Source organism: Pithys albifrons, chromosome Z (assembly GCF_047495875.1).
Source record: "Pithys albifrons albifrons isolate INPA30051 chromosome Z, PitAlb_v1, whole genome shotgun sequence".
Classification (NCBI taxonomy): domain Eukaryota; kingdom Metazoa; phylum Chordata; class Aves; order Passeriformes; family Thamnophilidae; genus Pithys; species Pithys albifrons.
Window position 1 is genome coordinate 48,116,304 of NC_092497.1, and position 22,837 is coordinate 48,139,140.

A 22,837-nucleotide genomic window follows, 5' to 3' on the forward strand; every position below is an offset into this window, starting at 1 on the left:
TTATTACCCTTGGTTTTGTTAAAAGGCTAATTATGCGGAATGTAATACCTATGAACTTGAATATATACTTACTTGCCACAGCCAATGCTAAGGTTTATACTGAAGGGTCTGTGTTGTGTATAAATATTAGTTCACACCAAGAAAACAGGAATCCTATCCATCTGTTCAAATCAAGTCAGAAACATTTTTTACATCCTTTCACCTAATATATTAAAATAAAAGAACATGTGTCTCCTAGTTTGGTTTGTGGGGGAAAACTAAACTCATGTTGGGTCTGAGAGAAAATAGTCCCACTGACATTGCAGAATTGTTGCCTGTCCAATCATAATAAATTAGAGTAAACATCTTGATGCAATTATGTCTTAGCATAGAAGATGGCAAATATATATTTGCCACAAATTCAGCATTAGGAAAATACATGGAACAATTTGGTCATTTGCAGAGACGATAGAATATTTCAGATGAATGACAGAGAATGCCATGCAGGATATACGTTTGCTAGAAACAAAAAAGTGAAGTCCTATTGACACAACTTCAAAGTCAGTACTGCTGTCATTATAAGCAGCTGAAGTAAAACAAAACTAAACTGTGGAAACAGGCCTCTAAAGCTACAAATAGCTACAAATCAAAAACCTGTTACAATTATGGTAAAGTAGATGTTAGTGCTGGTGTTAATTTTCAGCTTTCCCTCAGAAGCACCATTACAATACATAATTACACAGAAAGTTCAAGTCAGGTGTTAGTCAGATAAACATACAGCAATTAAAAATGACACTTTAAATAATCCAATTTAAAATAAATACAAAATGGAACTTGTTGTAATAGTCAAGTTTTGTTAGATCCTTCTGAGAGGATGTAGAACTTCCTGGGACTGATCTCATTAAAGTCATAGAAACCAAGTGAAGATTTTTCCAGCATTCACAATGGTATATTGGGCTCTCTGCTTACATAAAATGTGATGCTTGTGATGACAATTATAAACACATGTTCTGGAAACAATCAAATATTCAGAAATTCTGAAGAAATGTTTTGCAATTAATCAATTTCATGTTTAACAGGAAAGTTCCTGCAGTGCTTTTTATAACACTTGACTACTCTTCAAAAATGTAACTTCTCAGGAAAGTGCTAAAAATATGCCTTAAAAGTCAATAGACTCACAAATTAAATTAAAAATATAAGATACCAGTGGAAGACGGATCTGTGATGATGCTGATGAATTATTCTTTGAGAAACTAAGGGACATTTCCAAGTCAACTGCTCTTGTCCTTAGGGCAAACTTCAACTTGCCAGAACTCAACTGGGAGCATCACACATCTGGACAACCTGGGCCAGAAGGTGCTTAATAAAACCTGTATGACAACTTTATGCAACAGGTCCTAAGGGAGTCAACTTCAAAAGATACTCTCCCTGAACTGCTGCTTTTCAATGCAATGGATCTTGTGAAGGGAAGTGGAGATTGGTGGCCTCTTGGTCACAGAGACCACAATGGGCTCGAGTTTAAAATCTCTGTTTACAAGGAAGAAAAGTGCCAGCAAAACCTCAGCTCTGGACATGAGGAGAGTAGATTCCAGGCTGCTCAGGGAATTAGTAAGCAAGGTCCCCTGGGAAAATGTTTTTTGCAGGTGCTGGGGTCCATAAGTGATGGTCACTTTTTAAACACCACCTCCTAAGGGCAGAGGAGCAGCAATTTCCAAATGTTGGAAGTCAAGCAGATGAGGCAGAATGGGCTGCCTTGGCTGAGGAGGTAATCTTCTCTTGCAGGTAAGGCAAAAAAGAAAGCGCATGCCCAGTGAATGAGGGAAGCCTGTTGATGAAATATTCTTGGATTTCAGTAAAGTTTTTGATACTCACAGGAGCCTTCAAGACAAAATGTCCAACACACAGCTGGATAAACATATCATGGGGTGAGTGAGCAATTGGCTCACAGGTCAAGCACAGAGGATAATACCAAATAGGAGAACATCAGACAGGTGACCTTGCACTAGAGGGGTTCCACTTGGGTGCAGTACTGGAAAGGGTAATAAGCAAGTTTGCAAATGACACAAAACTGGGAGGAGTTGTTGCCTCCCACAAAGGCAGAGAGGCCCTGTAGAGAGACCTCAACAAACTAGAGAACTGGGCAATCACCAATCATATGAAGTTCAACAAGAAGTGCTGGATTCTGCATCTGACATGTTTATTCAGACTGGGGAATGAGGTGCTAGAAGGCAATGCTGGGAAAGGGCCCTGGGAGTCCCGGTTGACGGCAAGTTGAATGTGAGCAAGCAGTGCCCTGGCAGCCAGGAGGGTCAACCGTGTCCTGGGAACCATCAGGCAAAACATTGCCAGCTGCCTGGGGAAGGGGATTGTCCCACTCTGCTCTGCACTGGTGCTGCCTCACCTGGAATATTGTGTGCAGTTTTGGGCACCACAATATAAAAAAGATATTAAGCAATTAGAGAGTGTCCAAAGGAGAGTAATGAAGATAATGAAGGGCCTTGAGGGGAAGCTGTATGAGGAGTGGCTGAAGTGACTTGGTCTGTTCAGCCTAGAGAAGAGGAGACTGAGGGGAGACCTCAATGCACTCTACATCTTCCTTAGGGGAAGAGGAGGGACAGACATTGATTTCTTCTCTGTGATGACCAGTGACAGGACTCAAGGAAATGGTCTGAGGTTGGGTCAGGGGAGGTTTAGGTTGGGTATTAGGAAAAGGTTCCATAACCAGAGGGTGGATGGGCACTGGAACAGGCTTCCCATGGAACTGGTCACAGCTCCAAGGCTGACAGAGTTCAAGAAGTATTTGTATGATGCTGTCAGATAATGGTGTGACTTTTAGGGATGGTCCTGTGAAGGCCTAAGGGTTGAACACAATAATCCTTATGGGTCCCTTCCAACTTTGCATATTCTGTGATTCTGTAAAGTAGCTTTAATGTAAATGTAATGTAGATATATACTTTTCAATGTAACAAGTATGTATTATGCATCCTTATATTTTCCTTTAGTCATTTGTAAAACGTCTATATGAGTGATTTAGTCCATCATGTTAGAAAGGCTTACTGATTCCTTTACAACTGGTGACAATGTAAGAGTTACTAAAACTGATAGGCATACATATTTACTAAAAGAAAAAAAGAATATATTCTCCAGAAATAAATATTTGGTGTTTGTCTACAGGTAGAAACAGCTTCATAAGTTATCTAAAATTCATAAGTTATCTAAAATTAAAGTCTCTCATTTTGAGCCTTCAGACACTTGCTTAGCCTTATAACTTCTACTAGCCTCTACCCTTATTGATGTTTGCTAGCTTGTGGATTTACAGCCTACTTTATAAAACATTATGTGTGTTTTCATCACTCTTTTGAGGATAATTTCTAACGAAGCCTCCGTGTTAGTATTTCTGCCAAAACTCCCACACTCTATGAGCTATACAACTATGACTTACTATAGAAATACTTAATGCTCCAACAGTAAGCTACAGATCTAAGATTAAAGAGTCATTTGGGTTAAAAAAGATCTCTCAAAAGCCATCTGGTCAACCTGCTAGGCACAGTGATTGATTCCAGTGCAGTTTACAGCAACAGTTTATTCATTCTTCCCTTCTTTGTAAAAAACAGCAGCTAGCGGTTGAAAACTTTAAATAGTACTTGCATGTACAGAGAAGTCTGTTAACACATCTGTCTAAAAGTTATAGTTAGGAGTGCAGAATTGACAGCAAGCAGTCCACAATAAAATACAGCATAGTGCTAAACACTAAGGTTACTGTGGTCCCATAAACTGTTGAAACCTCTCCTTTTGAGACTGTAGTCTATAAGAAGACTACACAGCTCTGTAGACAAGCTGTCTGCCAGGGGCTGTGTCCAACATTTGCCTTATCTATCTGTCCCATTAACAAATCAATGGACAATCTGTTCTTGGCCAGCCAAGCTTTTCCAAATTGCTGGCAGAAATCTTCATCACGAGATCTCATTTATCTGGAAATTGTAGCTCTTCCCTAAATATTTTAAATAAATGGAATTAGTAATTTTGGTGCTACTGATTTCTAACAACTGCCACAATTGCTGCCAGTCAACAAACTCTAGGTAAACACACTTGTTTCTTTACATAGGCATAAATAACATTAAAAAGTCATGAAAACTAAACCAAACAAGTAATTATTGAAGGTACAGTATGTAAGAAATAACAACTACTGCAAAAAGCCCCACCTACATCAATATTGTATGTGTTCCCAAGATAAAAATCTGATTAAAGATGCTTAAATTCATCTCAAGAATTTAATTACATGGTCAAAATAAAAAATAATTTCTACAGGAGTGTGCTGTGCAATAAGACTTCTATTTTGTGCAACTGTGAAAAACAGGAAGATTCTACATCAATTTATTACTTAAACTCAAGGAAAGAAAGTTAGGAATCTTGCAGAACTCCAGCAAGAATGCTAAAAATACTGCAACGTGTACATTTGACATTCAACAGGCAATTAGGAGAAAAAAAACAAGAACTGTTAACAAAACAATAATCCCACTCAAAATATGAAAAGAGATTAAAATCCAGCTATTACAACCAGAGGTTACATAAAGTATCTGAGCCAACATTAACAACAGGCAGTGACTACAGGACTCCTGGACACAAACAAGTCCTCAGGCACAAAAGCATTTCCTGAGTATATGGGCAGGAGGCCCAGACTACAGAGCAATCACCATCACTCCACAGGCTTTATTTTCCCAGTGAAAAGAAAATGGTACCCTAATCATATGGAAATTTTAGTATTCTGTCTAGGTAGGAAATATTCATGAACTTAAGAAGCCATGAACTATGCCCTCACTATATTTTGAATAAGGATTTAAATGTCTTCCTATGTAGTGACAAGTTTATTCTGATCCAATGAATGGAAATTAGTATCTCAGGCAGCACCAGTCTCCACCTAGTGCAACCTCAAAGATCCAGACTTATGACCACATATTTATGCATTTTGTTTCATGACTGTCATATATGGAGCAAGAATCCACATAGCTCTCCCAGCTGACTGCTGAGTCTAAATCCCAAAATGTAAAACCCTGGCTTTGGATTCAGTGAAACTTAGCAGGCTTTTTCCAGCAAAATTGCATCAGTCTAAGAGGAGAAGCACACTTTTAACTCCAGACAGTATATTGTTTTTTGCCAGAACTAAGAAGTAGAAGAGGAGGCTTCCAGTCTCACAAATTCAGAAGACATTCAAAATTCACACTTATCATACCCTGGATAGGAGTTCTTACTCTGCATTTAAAGGAATGACTACTTGAGAAGAACATTTTTCCCTCAAAGTCTGCCATTCCCTAGCTATGAGTTAGGTTCACTGTACAAACAGCTCCAGTGTGGAACAAGTGCTCCAGAATATGTAGAAGGAAAAGAGCTTAGCTTCCCAATGTGGCCCTTTGCTCTAATTACAACTGCTACTCTCACATTTTTTCCATAACACCCTTCTGAACTGGCTGCTTTTAAAAGTTTTGTGGGCCATGTGCAAAAGAAAGGTGTGGAGTGTAAAGTCTGTGCACATGCATCTGGCTTACATATATGTATGTATCTATGGCCAAACTTCGCGAACGAAGATTTGGGAAGGGCTCTCCCCATGTGGGTGTGCCCTTCCAGCCTGTGCAGTGGATGTTTTAGGTGAGGCACAGCGTGCACAGAACTGGCCCTACCATTTAAGACCCAAGATCCATTTGCCACGGCTGAGTGAGCTTGGACAGTGCCAGTGAAGTCCTGGGGACTGTCACAGCACCCGGTACTAAGGAGGGCCGACCCCGCTGAGCATCTGAGATCTGACGGGATGGGATGGCAGGGGGGCATTGAACTGTCAGGGGACGGTCCCCACTGAGATTCGAACTCAGGTCCTTGGGATTCAGAGTCCAGAGTGCTCTCCATTATGCCATGGACCACGCTTACATATGTAAATAAATAATAAACACTTTCAACAAAAGGATACACATGCACACTGTCACCAACCAAGAAATCATCTGTTTCTGTTAGTATGATTCTCTCCCTCCACTAATTAATAAGAAAATCACCTCATTCACAAAAATAAGCTCTTTGTTTTCTCTAAACAAGTTTGGCTATGTAGTAACTTACAATCTAGCCCTCAATAGTAACCGACAACAAACAATACCTTCTTTGATTGCCTCTGCTAATTCTCCATGAAAAGCTATTTTGCCAATAGTGATCCTTCAACACATTTAGCACAGACATTCATTCCTTCTGATAATTACAGTTCATCACTGGCAATACACATTTGCTTGATAGCTAGCCAGCCTTTGAGATCAATTTGGACCAAAACCAGCAACACAAATACCTGTCCCAGAGCACCTATTCTGATACATGAGTACTGCAGAAGTAAGAGATCCGGTTTTAAGATTGGTCCACATTGCTGAGAAGTTGCTGGTTTACCACAAACACTTGTTTGTTTTGCACTTGTTTAACTGATTTACTTAGCTTAGGATTTGACTTAGAATTTCTAAAATATTGTTGTACAGGCTTATTCTTTTTACTCTGTAATGTGAGTATTCTGGTATTAGGTAACTTCATATCACACCAGTCAGTTGCTCCCAGCACAGACAGAGCTTTTAAGCACATAACTTACTGCAACTTCTTTTATTAAAATAACTTGCAGCAGCAGAGTGAGGCCCTGGTCTTGCTAGTACAACAGCATCAATAAGACATTGCAGGTATTTATACCCTCTGGCAATAAAGTTATGCCAGAAGAGGTTAATTGGTTATGCACAGCTTGAACTATTCTGAAATTTCAAAGCTGGTAGTAGAGATAATGCAAGTTATTTCAAGCAAATATTTGAGTCTCTGTTGATTATTTGCAACAATACATAACCTTGAGTGTAAGATTACTATAAAAAACAAGCAGACTTTCCAGTTTTAGAAAATAAGAGGAAGTGAAAGGATATCTGGTAATGAACATCACAGAAAAAAAATATCCTTACCAAAGAGTTTGCATCTTTACTCATTTTAATACCCATCATGGTTTGCTATTTGTCAGATGCCATTCTCCCTTTGAGAGAACACACCATGCATACTTTTAATTTTCTTTTTCTCATTCCCAGATGCAGGTAGGCATGGGTACTCTAACTCACTTATCACTAATAGGGAAGAATAAACAGCTTTACCTTATGCAAACAATTTTTGCTACTATAGAAAATTTCACTTTTAGATAAGCAGTGTCAGTGTAATACAATGCCTAGAAGAGTAATATAGAGCCTGCTGGCAAAAGTTCCATGTCTTTTATTTAGTCCCACCTAATAGCTACAAAAAAAGCCTTGTTTTGCTAATTTATCTTTGATTTCAAACTGTGTATGAATACCTAACTATTAAAACAATACTTCCAAAATGGGAAAAAGGAACCCACAACAAAAACCTTTATTCTATTATCTTATAAATTGGACAGAGCAGTATAAATGTTCAGGAGGGATCAGACAGCCTAAGCAAAGTTCAGGCTGAAAGTGATCTCCAGAAGGCAGCTAGTCTAACCTCCTGCTCTAGTCAGTCCAAGTGTCAAAGTTTGATTAGCTCTCTTAGAGCCATTTCCAGCTAGGTTTTAGAAATGTCTGAGGGTACAGACTCGACAGCCTCTCTAGACAACCTCTTGCAGTGTTCAGCATTCTTGCTGAGATATTTTTCCTTATGCAAATTGAAATTTCCTTCAATGCAAGTTACAACTGTTGTCTGTTACAGCATACCTGTAAGAAATGTCTGGCTTCATCTTCTCTCTGCAGACCTGAAAACTGTAGCTGTATCCTTCCTTTACATTTCCTTATCTATTTGAATCACACACAGACTATTCTGACTTGGAAGGGACCCACAAGGATCATTAAGTCCAACTCTTAAGTCAATGGCCCACACAGGGGATTGAACCCATGACCTTGGCATTATTACAACTGAGTTTTAACCAGCTGCGCTAATTTCACAGTTGAAATAACTCTGTTCCTTCTGCTTCACCCCAAATGTCATATATCCAGTTCCCTAGACATGTCAGTCATCTCTGCCATTTCTTTCCCCTTCGTCAATATCTCATTTATACATGAAAAACATTCCTATAAATGTGCACTCATTCTGGTTTATTTCCTGCAAGAAAAATAATTTCTGTCAACATTAGAAACACACGCAGCTCATGCTGAGGTCAAAAGACTGAGATGACCTCTATCCTTTCAAGAAGTGGAGCTGATAATGAAGCAGGAACAGTGTCATCTTTCACAAAAGCCTGTTTTCCCTTCTCCACTGAAAAGTATTATCATCATTACATGCCAAATTTTTTTTGAAACCCTTCTACTTCAACAGCTTCTCCTTTCATTGACAAAGATGCATTACTATTGTTTCATACAGCTCTTCTAAGTGTCAATCTCAGAGCAAGAACACTTATAGAACACACTTCAATTCAGTGTCAGGCACATTTGGAAGTTCAAGACTTATTACTCACTGAAATCAGGAAGAATGCTTTAAAACATTCCAGTGTTTTACAGAAAATTTAGTAGAAGCATTGCATGCAGTGAGTAATTAAGGAACTATAAAGATGGAAAGGGACAAGAAATAGATTTTAATTAATAAACCAAAGAGTTCAACTTTAAAATACAAATGGATATTACGAAGCTAGTGGATTCCTCAGTGGATATTTCCCTCTTCCAACAAGTAAAATTGAAGCCTTAGCATGCCACTTCAAAGTCCACCATAAGGTACTTGGGCAAAAATAATCAGATATGCTTTTGCTGATTGGTTTGGTTTCTCTTAAGTGCTATCTACTTATCTTAAAAATATATTTGCTACATTAGAACTTTTCAGTGTGATTTGTGCATTACCTGTAACAACACCACAGTACTGATTCTGAGAAGCTGGCTTTTCAGTAATTTTCTCCTCTATGGACCTTTTTCGTCTGTACACCCTGTGTGCATGGCCTGTCACAGCCACAGTGTGATTGAGTGGCTCAATAAATATGAAGTCCTCATTAATCTGTATAAACCCCATCTGCAAAGGAAAACAAAAGGAACACGTCAGAGTAGAAGTTATTAAGTTGTGCAGAAGAAGAAAACCCACAGAACTCCACTTAAGAAAACACTTGTTTCTAGTAACCTTATGAGCAAAGTGACTACCTTTTTATTGTACAAACTTTCAACTTAAATGAACTAGAATAAATTTATTTCAACTAAATCTGTGTGGGTGGCTACGTGCCAGTAGTATATGCACAGTAAAAGATATGGAATGCTAAAAGTTTGCTTTAGGAGACTCAAGTGGTCATTCAAGTCTGGTACAATATGTACAGGAAAGTCTATATATTGGTTTTATTATTCAGTGTATTCTCATTCATTGTTTAATGAAATAACAGGAACAATTTAAGGCATAAGAATACATTCTGAACTAATGAAAAGATGTAGCACTCCTTTTACACTCACTCAAATTGAAAACAAAACAAAAAAGCATTAAAAAAGGCAGCAATCCCTCCTTCATTACCAGCAGCTAAACCATAAAAATATTTTAATACAGCTACTCAGTTTTTTAGCTCCTCCCCTATCCCAAAATATTTATCTACACAACCATATATGAAAATTTAATATACCAGATGCATATCTAATATCACAAAAGTGTGGCCAAAGTTAAAAAAAATGCTATAAAAGATATTTTTGTAAATACCATACAAATCTAACTCAGCTCAAATTGTTACGCTACCAACACACATAAGTTCTTATGAAGAGTAAAGCTGGAGACAGAACGGTTTTGTGGGGGTTTTCTTCCCACATCAGCAAGATGGACACTTAACTTTCTCATTCTCTAAACTGAAAAAACCTATTTACTACAGAAAGAAAACAACATGATATGTCTGGCTAAGAGAAATAAAAACCTCTTCTGTATTTTTCTGTATAGCATCAATGGAGAGAAATGGAAAATAATTTTGTTTCTTCTGGAATTATACAGGTCTCATTGTCATATTGGATATCCTACCTTACATATGGATAAATCATTCAAAAATATTCTGACACAAGCAAGAGAACAAAATCAAATTTTATATGTGGTACAAAACACAGTTTCCTTCCAACATAATTGGGCATTACTTTAAAAAAAGAAAAAATCCAACAAAACTTTTCTGAACAACCACATGAAACGAATGTGAATATATGTATTTAATTTTTCAATCAGCTACCCTAGTTACTAAATATTGAACAGATATTGAAATGTTATCATTAACATTGTACACAAACATGAATATCTGGGGTTTTGGCTGTTCCTTGTCCTTTTTGTACTTGCTTTTTAGGTTCAGTTTATCATGAGCTTTAAATGTCACACACTAGAAGATTAGCTAGTTATGTATCAGTGGGTACTTTTTGTACACCTACAAGATACCATTTATGTGCATCTTGTAAAATGCTACACTTAGATAACAATTTTTCTAATATAAACTATAATTTAGGTGAAATAATTTTTTATTTAAAAGAATAGTTCTCAAATACCAGTAAAATGCATAGACTATTTTTCACTTAATTTTTATGTCTAATGCTGAATTCCACTTAGGCATAGATTATTTTATTTTATTTAAGAATTATTTAGCCTATGAAAGATGCTGATAAACTCTGGATATAGAACAGGAATAGCAGCCCATTAGGTGGTGCTGCAAGTTTTCCATGTCACCGACCAAAACCAAGGCCTTAGCTGTCCATGAACGAAGACTCAATCATAGAACATTCGCTGTATTTCTTCTGTCTTCATTACCTTCGCTGCAAATTGAAAGCTAAGGCTTTAAGATTATGATCTTCAGATTGTCAACTAGACAAAATGAAAAGCTGTGCTATGATCACTGACATTTAATGTTTTCTTTCAGCTTTTTGCATAAGCTTAATTCAATGGTAGAGAAATCCAAAAATTATTGCCAGTTTCCCACATCAGAAGTTAAAGAAATGAAGCATGATGTCAAGTTATACATATGCAAATGGGTAATTTTGAGGCAAATCTGGATAACCAAATAATCTGTTACCATTTTGACTGCTTTTGGAAAAAAAAAAAAAAGACTATTTCTCATCTCTTGGACAATTTCACAGGTAGAAAAGGGAAGATAAAGCTGTATCCTTGCCAACCATGCCCTTATTTTTCCCAGGATCACTAGAAGTCGAGTTAGGAAGATCTTCTACCACAGAGGCAAACACAGAAAGCAGAGAAAATAGAAGCCATGCATTAAAGCACCACAGTTTCAATGTTTTCAGATAGGGCTGAGTGCCAGGGCCAATTACAATCTTCAGGTAATTCAAATGACAAAAACTCCATGCCATGAAAATGCACAGCAAAACAAAGACTTAAAAAATGTAAAAATAAAATCTCTAATATGTGTCTGGGGTAGAATTGTGAATTCTAAGGAACTAACCCATGTTCCACCAGTTCGATCTGAAGAACTACTACTGCTCACAGATGCAATTGAAAAGCCTACAAGAACGCTGAACTTATCTCATGCAAAGGTAACATAACACATCAATATTTACCCTGCATTTTCAAATTCCTTACTTGAAAAAAAAAAAAAGCAAACCTAAATGTTTCACACACATCTTAATATTCTTCAAGCCCAGCACAATCTCATTTGGCAAAAAAGTCCTCAGATTTTCTAAGTAAGAATGAACTGAGTATGTGCTCTGCATTTTATTTACTTTATGCAGTAAAGATGGACCTTAAGTATCAAGCAACCTTCATCAAATTATGGGCAAATAAGACTTGATCTGCAAGAAAATTAATTTATTGCCTAATTAAAATAATAGGAAACAAAGACAAATGAAAACCTCTTCCCCCAGCACCCTGAGTGGCACAAGGTGAGTGGAGAACAGTTTGTATGTTATGGTTTCTTGCTGCTGCTCCCTTATCTTCACGTTTTATCCTTCCTCCCTGTCCACAAGCTGTTGACCTTCAGGATAAGCTTGCATCACTATAGGTTCACCACAGCCTGTACTGTCCTGCAGGGCATGCCCACCTGCTCTGACCTGGGGTATTCCATGAGGAGAATTGCCTGGAGGACATGCAGTGAGTATATCTGCTACAGCACCCAGAGCACCATCTCCTCCTCCTTCTCCTCTACCCTTGGTTTATGCAGGGAAGATTCTTTCACTGTTTTTCCTCATTCCTCACAGTGCTAGTCAGTATTTTACCATTTAGTTTCTTCAGACCCATTGCTATCTTAGCGGCAGGGCTTAGCCATGCCTTCTGGTGGATCCACTGGGGTCCACTGCAACTGCAGTCCCTGGTGTCATCCCAACAAGGCCACCTGTACAGAGTTACACACCTTTTCCTCTCTTGCAGGTTATGACCATCAGCTGAATGGTCACATGGGCACAGGTGTGCCCAGAAATGCTGTTTCCATAAACAAGCAGTAGGGTCAAAATTTCCCAATTCTCATCTGAAGTGAAATCACAGTGTTATACCTTTCCTACTCTTTTGGCCCTCCATCCATTCAACAGGCATCTAAAACTAGTTTTCAGTAATAAATGGATACAGAATTGCCATGTCAACAATCCAATAAAAATTCCCCTGCAGTCAACTCTCCATTGTCTTGTGAAGCAAATGCACACAAGGACACGCTGTACAAGACTGTACTTCTTCATGATCTCACCATACTGCTCAAGGCAAGTATCAGTATGAAAAATGCATTCATATCAAATGCAGGAAATGTATATATCATTTAATACACATATGACAAGCATCAGCACCAAAATACAACTGTTATTTGCAATATAAAAATGAAAGGTTCTCTTCAATGTACCATCCAAAAAAACAAATCTTTTGTACGAGTTCATTATTTAATTGTTTTGAAACATAATCTAGTAATAGACTGTATAACTAGTTGTCAAATGGCCCATAACTGAAGATTTATTCCTGAATACAGAGGTACAATCTTTAATTTGTATTATCAATATTTCCCTCTAACGAATGTTTTCCTTCATGATTTTAAAAGTCCAGATTAAATTTAGTATCATGATTCTAACAGTGCTATCAGAACCTGACTTCAGCTGAAACACAACAAAAATAAGTCTCCTGCTCTTACTAATGGAAATAATAAAGCAAGCTCAAATAATTTTTCAAATTGTGTAAATAGCAGTGCAAGAACTTCACATGCTCTTGTTATTCAAATACACTACTGCTCTCCATCTTTAAGAACCTTCATTGCCGAAGGCTGACAAAACATTTCCTAAGTATCAGCAACTTCTGTCTTCAATTTCTTGGCAGTGTACATCATATTTCATGGCTGTGAACATCATCTATGCCATGCTTCTCTCAGAGGTTTTCTCTACCTGCCCCCTCACTTCACTGCAATGTACAGAGTTAGGAGACATCAAAGCGAGGAGAAAATCAGTATTATCACTGTTGACTGGCTTTCAGCTAGTGACACAGGATTCAATCCAATCCTTTCTAGGATCTTTTTTAATAGTAGGGCTGTGCCCTAAGAAAGTACACATAAATGCTCAATGTTATACCTTATAGCACTGATAGAAGAAAAACATTCAGACTCTTATGCAGAGACTAGTGGGTTAAATGCATGTATTCAGGTATTAGTGCCTAAATTTGAGGTCTGTAGTCATTTCCCCATGACTTTTAAATCATTCCAAACTCCTCTACTGGTCCAGTTTGCTTTAAGACACAGAGTACTCTGAATCCTTAGGGAAATCATGCTCTATGGGATGCTGCTTTTATGTTTCAGTTCATGACTACTTTTACCAAGACAAACTGATGTTGCACATGCAAAAGGATTTCTTCATTTTGTTAGGTACAAATCAAGTAGAAAAGGGAAGAGTCCAAAACTGCAGTGAGTACGCATATTGTGACACATTTCAACAAAGGCTATCATTCAAATAACCTTACTCAACCGAGCAAGAATCTTTCAAGATGACAGTGGAGAGTGAAGTGTAAGCTGATCATAAAAAGGATACAAGTCCAAGGGAACCAGAATTGTTGAAAAGAAAACAGAGACCAATGGATAAAGAAACTATCTAGGATAGCCAATACTCCAGCACTGCCAAAATATAGCACCACCAGCAACATTAACTTTTGCTCAAGCTTACATTCTACATTTTCTTTTATAAATAAACCTTGCTTAGAAAGTAGAGTTTTTCAAGTAGCAACAAAATGCACCTCACCATGAGGAAAACTTTCATACCTAGTGATCAAACCTTTTATCTGGCCTGTACATGTTTCTATATCATTCATTTTCCTACTTAGTGAAGAGCAGTGGAGAAGTATCAAATTTACTTGGCGGTATGAATATCTTACCAGTAATACATTGGTCCATAGCCATGTTCCAGATTCACTGCCTAAGAGCTTCCCATGATAGCTTGAGGTTCTGAATTTAAATTATTTGTTTCTCAGCAATATGTAATCTATCTTGTTCAAAGATCTGGGTTTTTTTCAGCGGTATTTTGACAAATACCGATAAACTGAGAGAAGATATTAGTGTTTCAGCTGGGAAGCTGGTGTCAGGCTATATGCTCTGCAAGAATACCACAGCCCTGCAAAAATCTTCTCACCAAAATGATCTCAAATAGTGCCAAAATTTTCAATGAGAAGCTCACATTTCTGTTGCCTACATAAAAATCTAAGATTAGAACCTAAACCTTTAAGATTAACACATCTACCTTTAAACTGCAGACTGCACTTCTAAGACATAGAAGACACAAATATTCTACACAGCTTCTTCACAGATCATCCACCTACAGAGTATAAACAGTGTAAAGTACAAGTCTTTGGGAATTTCTCATGGACATCTGAAATAATTAACACTCAAGCTGCAAACTGCCTGCACAGCTGTAATACAGTGTCTTTAAATGTAAAGGATGTATTTCACACACTTAACCCAAGGTGATAAATGAAAAACCCACAGATATTGTAAAAAGAACATAAGCATGGATAGTTTGAACTGTGATTTCGAAAGCAGTTCAAAAGAGCTTTTCAATGCTTACAGGTAAAATTATCATTAATAACACTAAGCTTTAAAATATTTCAATTAATTCCATATTTAAAGAAATTAAGCAAAAAGCTGCAAAGGCAAATATATCAACAAAGGTCTGTGTCAAAAATCTGTATGTATCACTACAACATTCTAATCTCCTTATCCATGTTTCATATCTGTTTTTTATTTCAGCATTGCCACTTTTGTCATGGGTTCCATGGTATCTGGGCTTACCATAAAAGCTCTCATCTCTTTTACTTTCTTCTGGAGTTTTCTAAATCCACAAAAATCCATGCCAAAGATGAAAAGCTGAAATATTCCCCATGATATCACACACGACCATAATAATAAATGTGCAATGATGATATCATATTTATACTTAATGGAATTTATACCATATGGGTTTTAGCCTAAATGATGTATAGTTAAGATTCTTTTCAGTAAAGATATTACCTAAAATATGTTATGAATTGGTACACAATTCACAAAGGTAAACAGAAAGGCATAAACCCCTTTTTTACTGAAAGCTAACACAAATTTTAGAGCAAGTACAAATTCCCTAGTTTCCAGCAGAGTATATCTATCTTCTGTGATCATCTTAGGGAGATATTGAGGGGTTTTTAATAGTAGCATTAAAATGCTGAAGTAGTTATTATACTTACCTCTATGGCTCTTTCATAGTTTACAGTGAGTCTACACACAAAGATTTACACACTACTCACCCTCTAAAAAATCCACATGGATGCAGGAAAATATTTACTCAGCAACACCCACTATGCTACCTACCATTAAACAGGTATTCACTACACACAAAATGAAATTGCAAATAAAACAACAAAATTTATAAATTCTAAACTCATTAATTTCTTTTTAGTTCCTTTTTTAGATAAAAGCACAAAGTGTGCTTCCTAAAATCATAGTGGTGTTTTAAAGTTAATATTCAGCCACTGCTATCAGCAGTGAAACTCATGAACCAGACACAAGTCCTTCCCAGTGCCACAGCTTTCTATGTTGTGTAATAGGCTGGTCATCAGTTTCAAGTGACCACTGCTTCATATGGCAGCTACTGTATACTTGACTTTTAACCACTAGAAGTGTTAGCAGTACTGATAAGCCAATTCTAAAGTGCTGAAATTTTGTGTACAAGCCCCCTTTCATTTTCCCTGCCCAAGTAGCTCTTGCCTCGGTTCTGGTTGATGAAACTGTGGGTTAAAGGGTCAAAAACTCTTGAAATAAGGAAGCTTTTGTGACAAATGAAAACATCCCAATACATGAAAAACCTGTGTATTCTATAATAGAAATCAAAACCCAGCAGGAAAAGACCACATGCTACCAAGTAAATTATATGCACTTCTCCAATGCTGATTGGAGCACTTATTATAACACGGGCCATGCATGTTATTCAGAACAAAGGACACCGTCTTGAAGAAAGCATCAGCTGAGAGAACAGTTGGCTTTTTCCCTTAGTGACTTACTTATCACAATGGATTTACAGTTTCTTTACTATTGTCCTGAAGTCATACAAGCCATTTAATTCTAGCCAGGAAATCAAACATATTAAAAGATATGCATAATTCTCTCTTGAAATTGTAGGTTTGTTTATAATGTCACTTGATTATTGAAACAGACTCAGCTAAACTCAAATTGCTAAATCAAATAAAATTTTCCCTTTATGTCACATGTAGCATGTTTTATCTCATTATTTTCACTATACCACCTTAATTGTCACTGCTTAAGTCCTGTAGTATTGAACAAAATAATGAAGAATAACACAGTCTAGAACAGACAACACAAATTGCCTCTATATTTTAGATTCACAGATCAAGTCCAGTCCTCTATGCATTCACGATTTTTTTAAAATAGAGGCTTTCTTACCCTTGTAACGCAAATCCTTTGTAAGACATTTTCTTTTAAGTATTTCCTTACTGCTACTGTTAATTAAAATAGCTTCACTAGAACTGCTGCTGTATTATTTTACTATTCTTATTTGAAATAGTTCATACTTTTGTCTTCTAACAGTTAGAAAACCTTCCAATTTTCTAACTTCACTGATTCATGGCCATGTTTGTATAGATCCATCTGCTGCAGGGTCTACGTTGCTTTTCTTCCGGGCCAGCTTTCCAGGTTCGTTGCTATTCACTCCAATGTTTTTTAGAAGGTAATCATACTGCATCACAGTTTCTGCTGTGTGATGATAAATACAACAGCCTTTGACTGTTACTTGATGAAATAGTCTTTACTACTAATTATTCTTGTAGCCACAATGGAATTCTCTCTGAACATCAGCAAACAGAACTGTAAGCTCATTTCACCTATCATTTCACCTCCATTTTGTGAAACAAAATTAAAGTTTCTGCATCCTTACTAAATGTCCTTCACCAGTTAGACAAATCTTTCACACTAACATCATGCTTGATGGCTTATAATTATCCTATAATCAGCAAATGCACAATCTTTTCTTTCTCCTGTCACTAAATCATTGGTCTACAAATTAAATCTATACATTTATAAAAGTAGTAAATCACATTAAAAGCCCCAGCCTTCGGTCTGTTTAATTCTCCTGTGCCTCACACTTTTGAATTTACCACTAAAGCAAAGCCATGTCACCAGGTGTTACTTCCTGATTATATAAAGCATCTAAGCTAGGTTTTTCATGACTACAACTCACTGACTTTCCAGCAATAGAAGGGTTTTCTTCCTTTGAAAAACTTTTATCATCAGAAAGAATACACTCTTTATCATCTAAAATATTGCCTTCTCTGCACATTAATATGAAAAATAGTCGCACTGAAATCCAGGCAAAATTTACTGGAACTCTTTCTCTCTGTCTTCCAGATAAATTTGTGGGAGTTGAACTTCAGAGCAGTCATAGGAAGTTACAGTAAAGGTACATCTTCCAATGAAAGGCAGCCAGCTTCACATGGAGAATGAAGTCTTTAAGAAGAGGGAAAGCATGGAACAACAGTCAAACATGTAATAGGACCATTACATATAACACAGTTCCTATTCTTCGCTATTTTTAATTTGTTATTTTGTGGTCACGGTTGCATCTGACACTGAGTTTTTATAAAAATTACTTTTTCCATCTCAATTTCCTCAATATAACTAGTTTTACCTGTTAGTCTTTGATGATACTTACTTTTCCTAAGGCATAAGGCACACAACATGTTACTGACCAAATACAGTGGTGAAAATTGTTCTACTTAAGTAATGTGCCAACAAGTTCATTACATAATGTATGCTTTCATAGGTTCTCTAAAAAGTAAAAGACAAACTTTGAGAAGTTTATTGAAACTAAACACATTCTTTTAACAGATTTAATGCTTCAATGCATGTTGTAAATGAACTTCACTGTACACTATTATTTTGGCAGCAGTTATCCTGTAGTATAGTTTAACTGCAGTTTGGTTTAGTCAAACTATTATGAGTGAAAACACTGGAAAGGCCTCAGTGCTTTAAAACACAGAATTCATGTCAAACCCTTAAAAATCTTGCATTGAGAAGGCAGAGAATACTGTAAGTGTACATAAACATGGTCGAAATCAGTAGTGCACCATAACTTACATTTCAAAAACTAAATTCCAAAAGAAGGTAAATAGGATACATGTTAAGTGAAACCCTGTAGTTCTTATGATGACTCTTTCTGGGACAACTGTAGAAACCTTTATAAACAATCACTACCCTACCCAGACCGTTCCTTGAACTACATGTGCACATGCTGATCTATATCTCTGTAGACATAAGTGTAATCTGCTCCAGTTTGAGGTAACTGAAGTATCTTTAATAATAATTATTTGGAAACTACTACCATAAGGCATTTCTAAGTGCCATTTTCAAATCCTTAAAACAGAAAAGTAACAAATATAAGATACAAACTCATAGAGCTGAATGTACCATTCTTGTTGTATAGTCTATTTTTCTAAAAAATAGATAGTACAAAACCAACTGTGTCAAACTCCAGATAACTTACTCCCAAGATAGCATGAAGATAATGGTATTATGTAATGATTTGCACTATATGTACTAGTAAACTCCAGATAATTTAAAATTTTGAGGTTTGAACAGGAATAGCCAGACAAAGAATGCGATTTATGAGCCAGATAAAAGCATAAAGAACAGCAATGGCCAACAACAGCTCCACCATCTTTACTAAAGACACAGAGTGACAGAAATGTGGGTCTCATAGGATACCAGTCATTCATGAGACCTCATTTTATTGCCATCCAACTATATATACATAATAAATATATATATGAAGAGCTACCATCAGGAACTTCAGGAAATTCATGTAGGATAAATGTCAAGTCCAGTCTCTGGGACAGATGCACTAGTGCAGACTTCCCAAAGGATGGATGGATGGATGGATGGATGGATGGATGGATGGATGGATGGATGGATGGATGACAGATGGATGAATAGACAGATGGATGAATAGACAGATGGATGGCAAAAAGGTCTGATAAAATGGACTTGATGGTCTTGAGCACAACAGGTGGAGCATGAAATACAAACAAGGGTCATATGCAAATAAAGAGAAAAAGCCTAATGAAAAATCTACACAACCCTCTGTAGTGCAACATATGTTCAGTAAAATATCAAAATAATACAAATATCTTGCCAAAGTCTTTTAAAAAATCCACAATGATATAATTCTGTATGAATAATAGAACATTGCTGTGTATATAGTTTCTAAAAGATGTAACAGCTTATTCAGTACTTCCTCAGTTTGGGCTGAAAAATCCCTACAATTCTGTTCTGATGGCATTCGGTTTTCTCTGGTAATAATAGCTTATCTATGTCACTGCCTGCATCAACATTGTTACCTCCCACTGTGGGGACACAGAATCATAGGATACTTGTCTGTGAAGTTTTACTAAGTTGATAATATCTTGATCTCTAAATTCTAGTCTAATTCTATTGTCACATGAAAAGGAGGGGCAGAAATGCAAAGATTTCTTGTCTCACCTGTATTAATATAACAGTATTAGCTATAAGCGTCCCCAGAAACAATTGAAGCCAGCACTATCTCAACCCAGTACAATCTGTGAAGTTTTACTAAGTTGATAGTATCTTGATCTCTAAATTCTAGTCCAATTCTATTATTTCATTTTTCTCTGTCTTTGCTTTAAGTTTTGAATTCTCATCTTCTGTCACTGACATTCAATCTAAATTTGGCCAAGATCCTTATGTATTCTTAATTAGCATTGAGTTTGGGGATTGTACATGTATATGCTGAATACTAAAAAACTGAGACATTCTAAACTAGTGACTATATTTTGAAAATTTGACATAAATCTTATTTTAAAGCTTACTTTTCAATTGCAACATCTACAAAATAAAGAATTGCAGTTGCATGCAAAAATACATACATGAGAAATGTAGGAGGGCACCATAAACACTCTCAATGTCTTTTTTCTTGTTACCATGTTACTCTATAACTAAATGTATTTTTGTACTAAGTTGCAAGTATCAAGATTCTAGGTACACATTCTCCACAGCTTGACATCTATTCATCTGTCAAGTGTTTAGTTTCTATACCCATCCAAAGAGGAGGACAAGGACTGGGGAGTGACACTTTAGAATACAGAGATGGTCTGGAATTTTGTGTTTACAGCACATGAATTTCCATTTTCTTTCACATAAAGAGTTTCATGTTCCCTCAAGAAAATCATTCCACAATTATATCTTTAAAATCATAAATTCAAAATTATTAAATCTAAAGATTTTTACTTAGACACTACAAACTAAAAAAGGCATACAGCACAGTGTGCTAGGTAGAGCTGGCAAAATGCCAGCTGCCCAACACAGAGAGAGAGAATCCCACACAACCATGAGGACAAAAACTAGAATTAACACTTAAAACAGAGAGCTTTTTATATTTTGCATAGAAGAGAGAAAATTAAAAACAGAATATGAATATGAATATGAATGTGTCTATGGCCAGACTTTGTAACAAAGATTTGGGAAGGGCTCCTCCCACATGGGTGTGCCCTTCCAGCCTGCACAGTGGATTTTTTTCGGTGAGGCACAGTGTGCGCAGAACTGGCCCCACCGTTTAAGTCCTGAGGTTCATTTGCAACAGCTGAGCAAGATTGGACAATGACAGTGAAATCCTCGGGACTATCTCTACAGCATCCGGTACTAACCAGGGCTGACCCTGCTTGGCATCCGAGATCTGATGGGACTGGATGGCAGGGAGGCATTGAACTGCCAGGGACTCGAACTCATGACCTTGGGATTCAGAGTACAGAGAGCTCTCCTTTACACCACGGGACTGCCCAAAACCAGAATATAATATAACACATATATATATACAAATGTGGAAAAAAACAACGACCACCACCGAGTCACCCACCCAAATAATACAGATTCCAACCACCCAGACGACAATAGACTTCCCCCAAAGGACACCCATCAAGAAAGGAGAAAACAAACAAAAAAGTGTACATCCAGAACCAAACAGCTGTGAATTGCTGACAAGTCCTAACGCTACTGGCACTGTGATAACATGTTCACTCAGCATCAGCCAAGAAGTGGACTGATGGAGGCCCCTCCTACACCTGTTTTTATACTTGCTTTTCATCAGATGATAGGAAATATCCTTTTAATTGCTTAAGTCAGGTGATGCTTGCGCCCTCTAATCTACATAGCATTTTCAGGGCCTACTAAACTTAGACCTACTAAAATTATGGCCTAAACTACCACAATCTCCCCCCCTTATTTCATATCATATGACACTAAACCTATAGCCCATGATAATTTATTTCCCACACTTGATCAGTTCTTGCTCTTTCCAGGGCCATCTTCCACCCATCCAGCTGGTAGACTCTAGTCCATTAGGGTGGATATTTTGGGCAGGAAAAGCAATTCGTCATTGGACACCAACACTGGTTCAGCTCAGGTCTTCTTCACCCAATGGTTCATTTCCTGCAACATGTAACTCAGAACACAAGTTATTTTTTCCCCAAAGTCAAATCTCCTTGAGGCACACACTGGGAAGTCCCATCTTCTCTCATTATCCACCAAGAGCATCCTGGTCCCTGAGCAAAAACAATCCCATGGATGGGCTCACTTTTCTTCAAGGCAGGACTAACCCAGACTGCTTTACCCAGCATACCTCTCAAGTGAATGACAGGAACTTTGTCTCCATCCACAGTGTGAAGGGACTCTGACTGGGCAGGACGAGCTCAGCTGACAGAACACCTAGTGTGGACAAACCATGTAGCTTTTGCTAGGTGCTGATTTCAATTCTTAAAAGTCCCCCACCCAATGCCTTCAGAGTGGTTTTCAATAGTCCATTACACTGCTCAACCTTCCCAGCAGCTGCTGTGAGGTATGGGATATGGTACACTAACAGTAACCAACCAAGCGGAATCAGCTCCCAGGGAAACCCTCCACACCCAGTGAGAGGGTAAACCAAAAAAGCACTTTATTAGTGAAGAAGTTGAGTTATAAAAAGTCAGTTAGGGGAGGTACTCGTAACAGGGTGGAAACTTAAAAGGGATTGGGTAAACAGTATGTCAGTAACCATTAAACATCCAATAAAAACAGAGTACTGGAAAGAGGAAGGAAATCTGAGGTGAGGGCTTTGGAACTTGGATGAAATAGGGCCAGGGGAGGGGCAGAGTTGTTAACTGAAGACCTGAATAGCCAATGGGGAAACACTCGTCAAGAGACAACAGAATTAACCAATAGTGACTCATGGATTGGGTCAGAACAGGCGGAAGGGGCAGGCGCATTTCCGGTGGATTGCCAGCAGCACTGTGCAGGGACGGCACCTCCAGGAGGGACCACCTGGCTCAGACCTGCCGGTGGGTCCTGGGCACCGCAGCAGTGGCACATGGACCAGCAGCTGTGTTGGCAGTGCGCAGCAGGGACTGTGCCTGGGTGGGGCCGGCTCAGCCTGGGAGAATTGCCCCA

General features: G+C 37.6%; 1 protein-coding gene across 1 annotated transcript in view; it reads right to left on the minus strand.

Moving 5' to 3' along the window:
- ADAMTS19 (ADAM metallopeptidase with thrombospondin type 1 motif 19) overlaps positions 1–22,837 on the minus strand; it is a 155,887-nt gene that overhangs the window by 111,897 nt on the left and 21,153 nt on the right. The window contains exon 3 of the mRNA XM_071580398.1: positions 8,808–8,973. Coding sequence (XP_071436499.1) covers positions 8,808–8,973 — 166 coding nt within the window. The remainder of the gene's footprint in view (positions 1–8,807; positions 8,974–22,837) is intronic.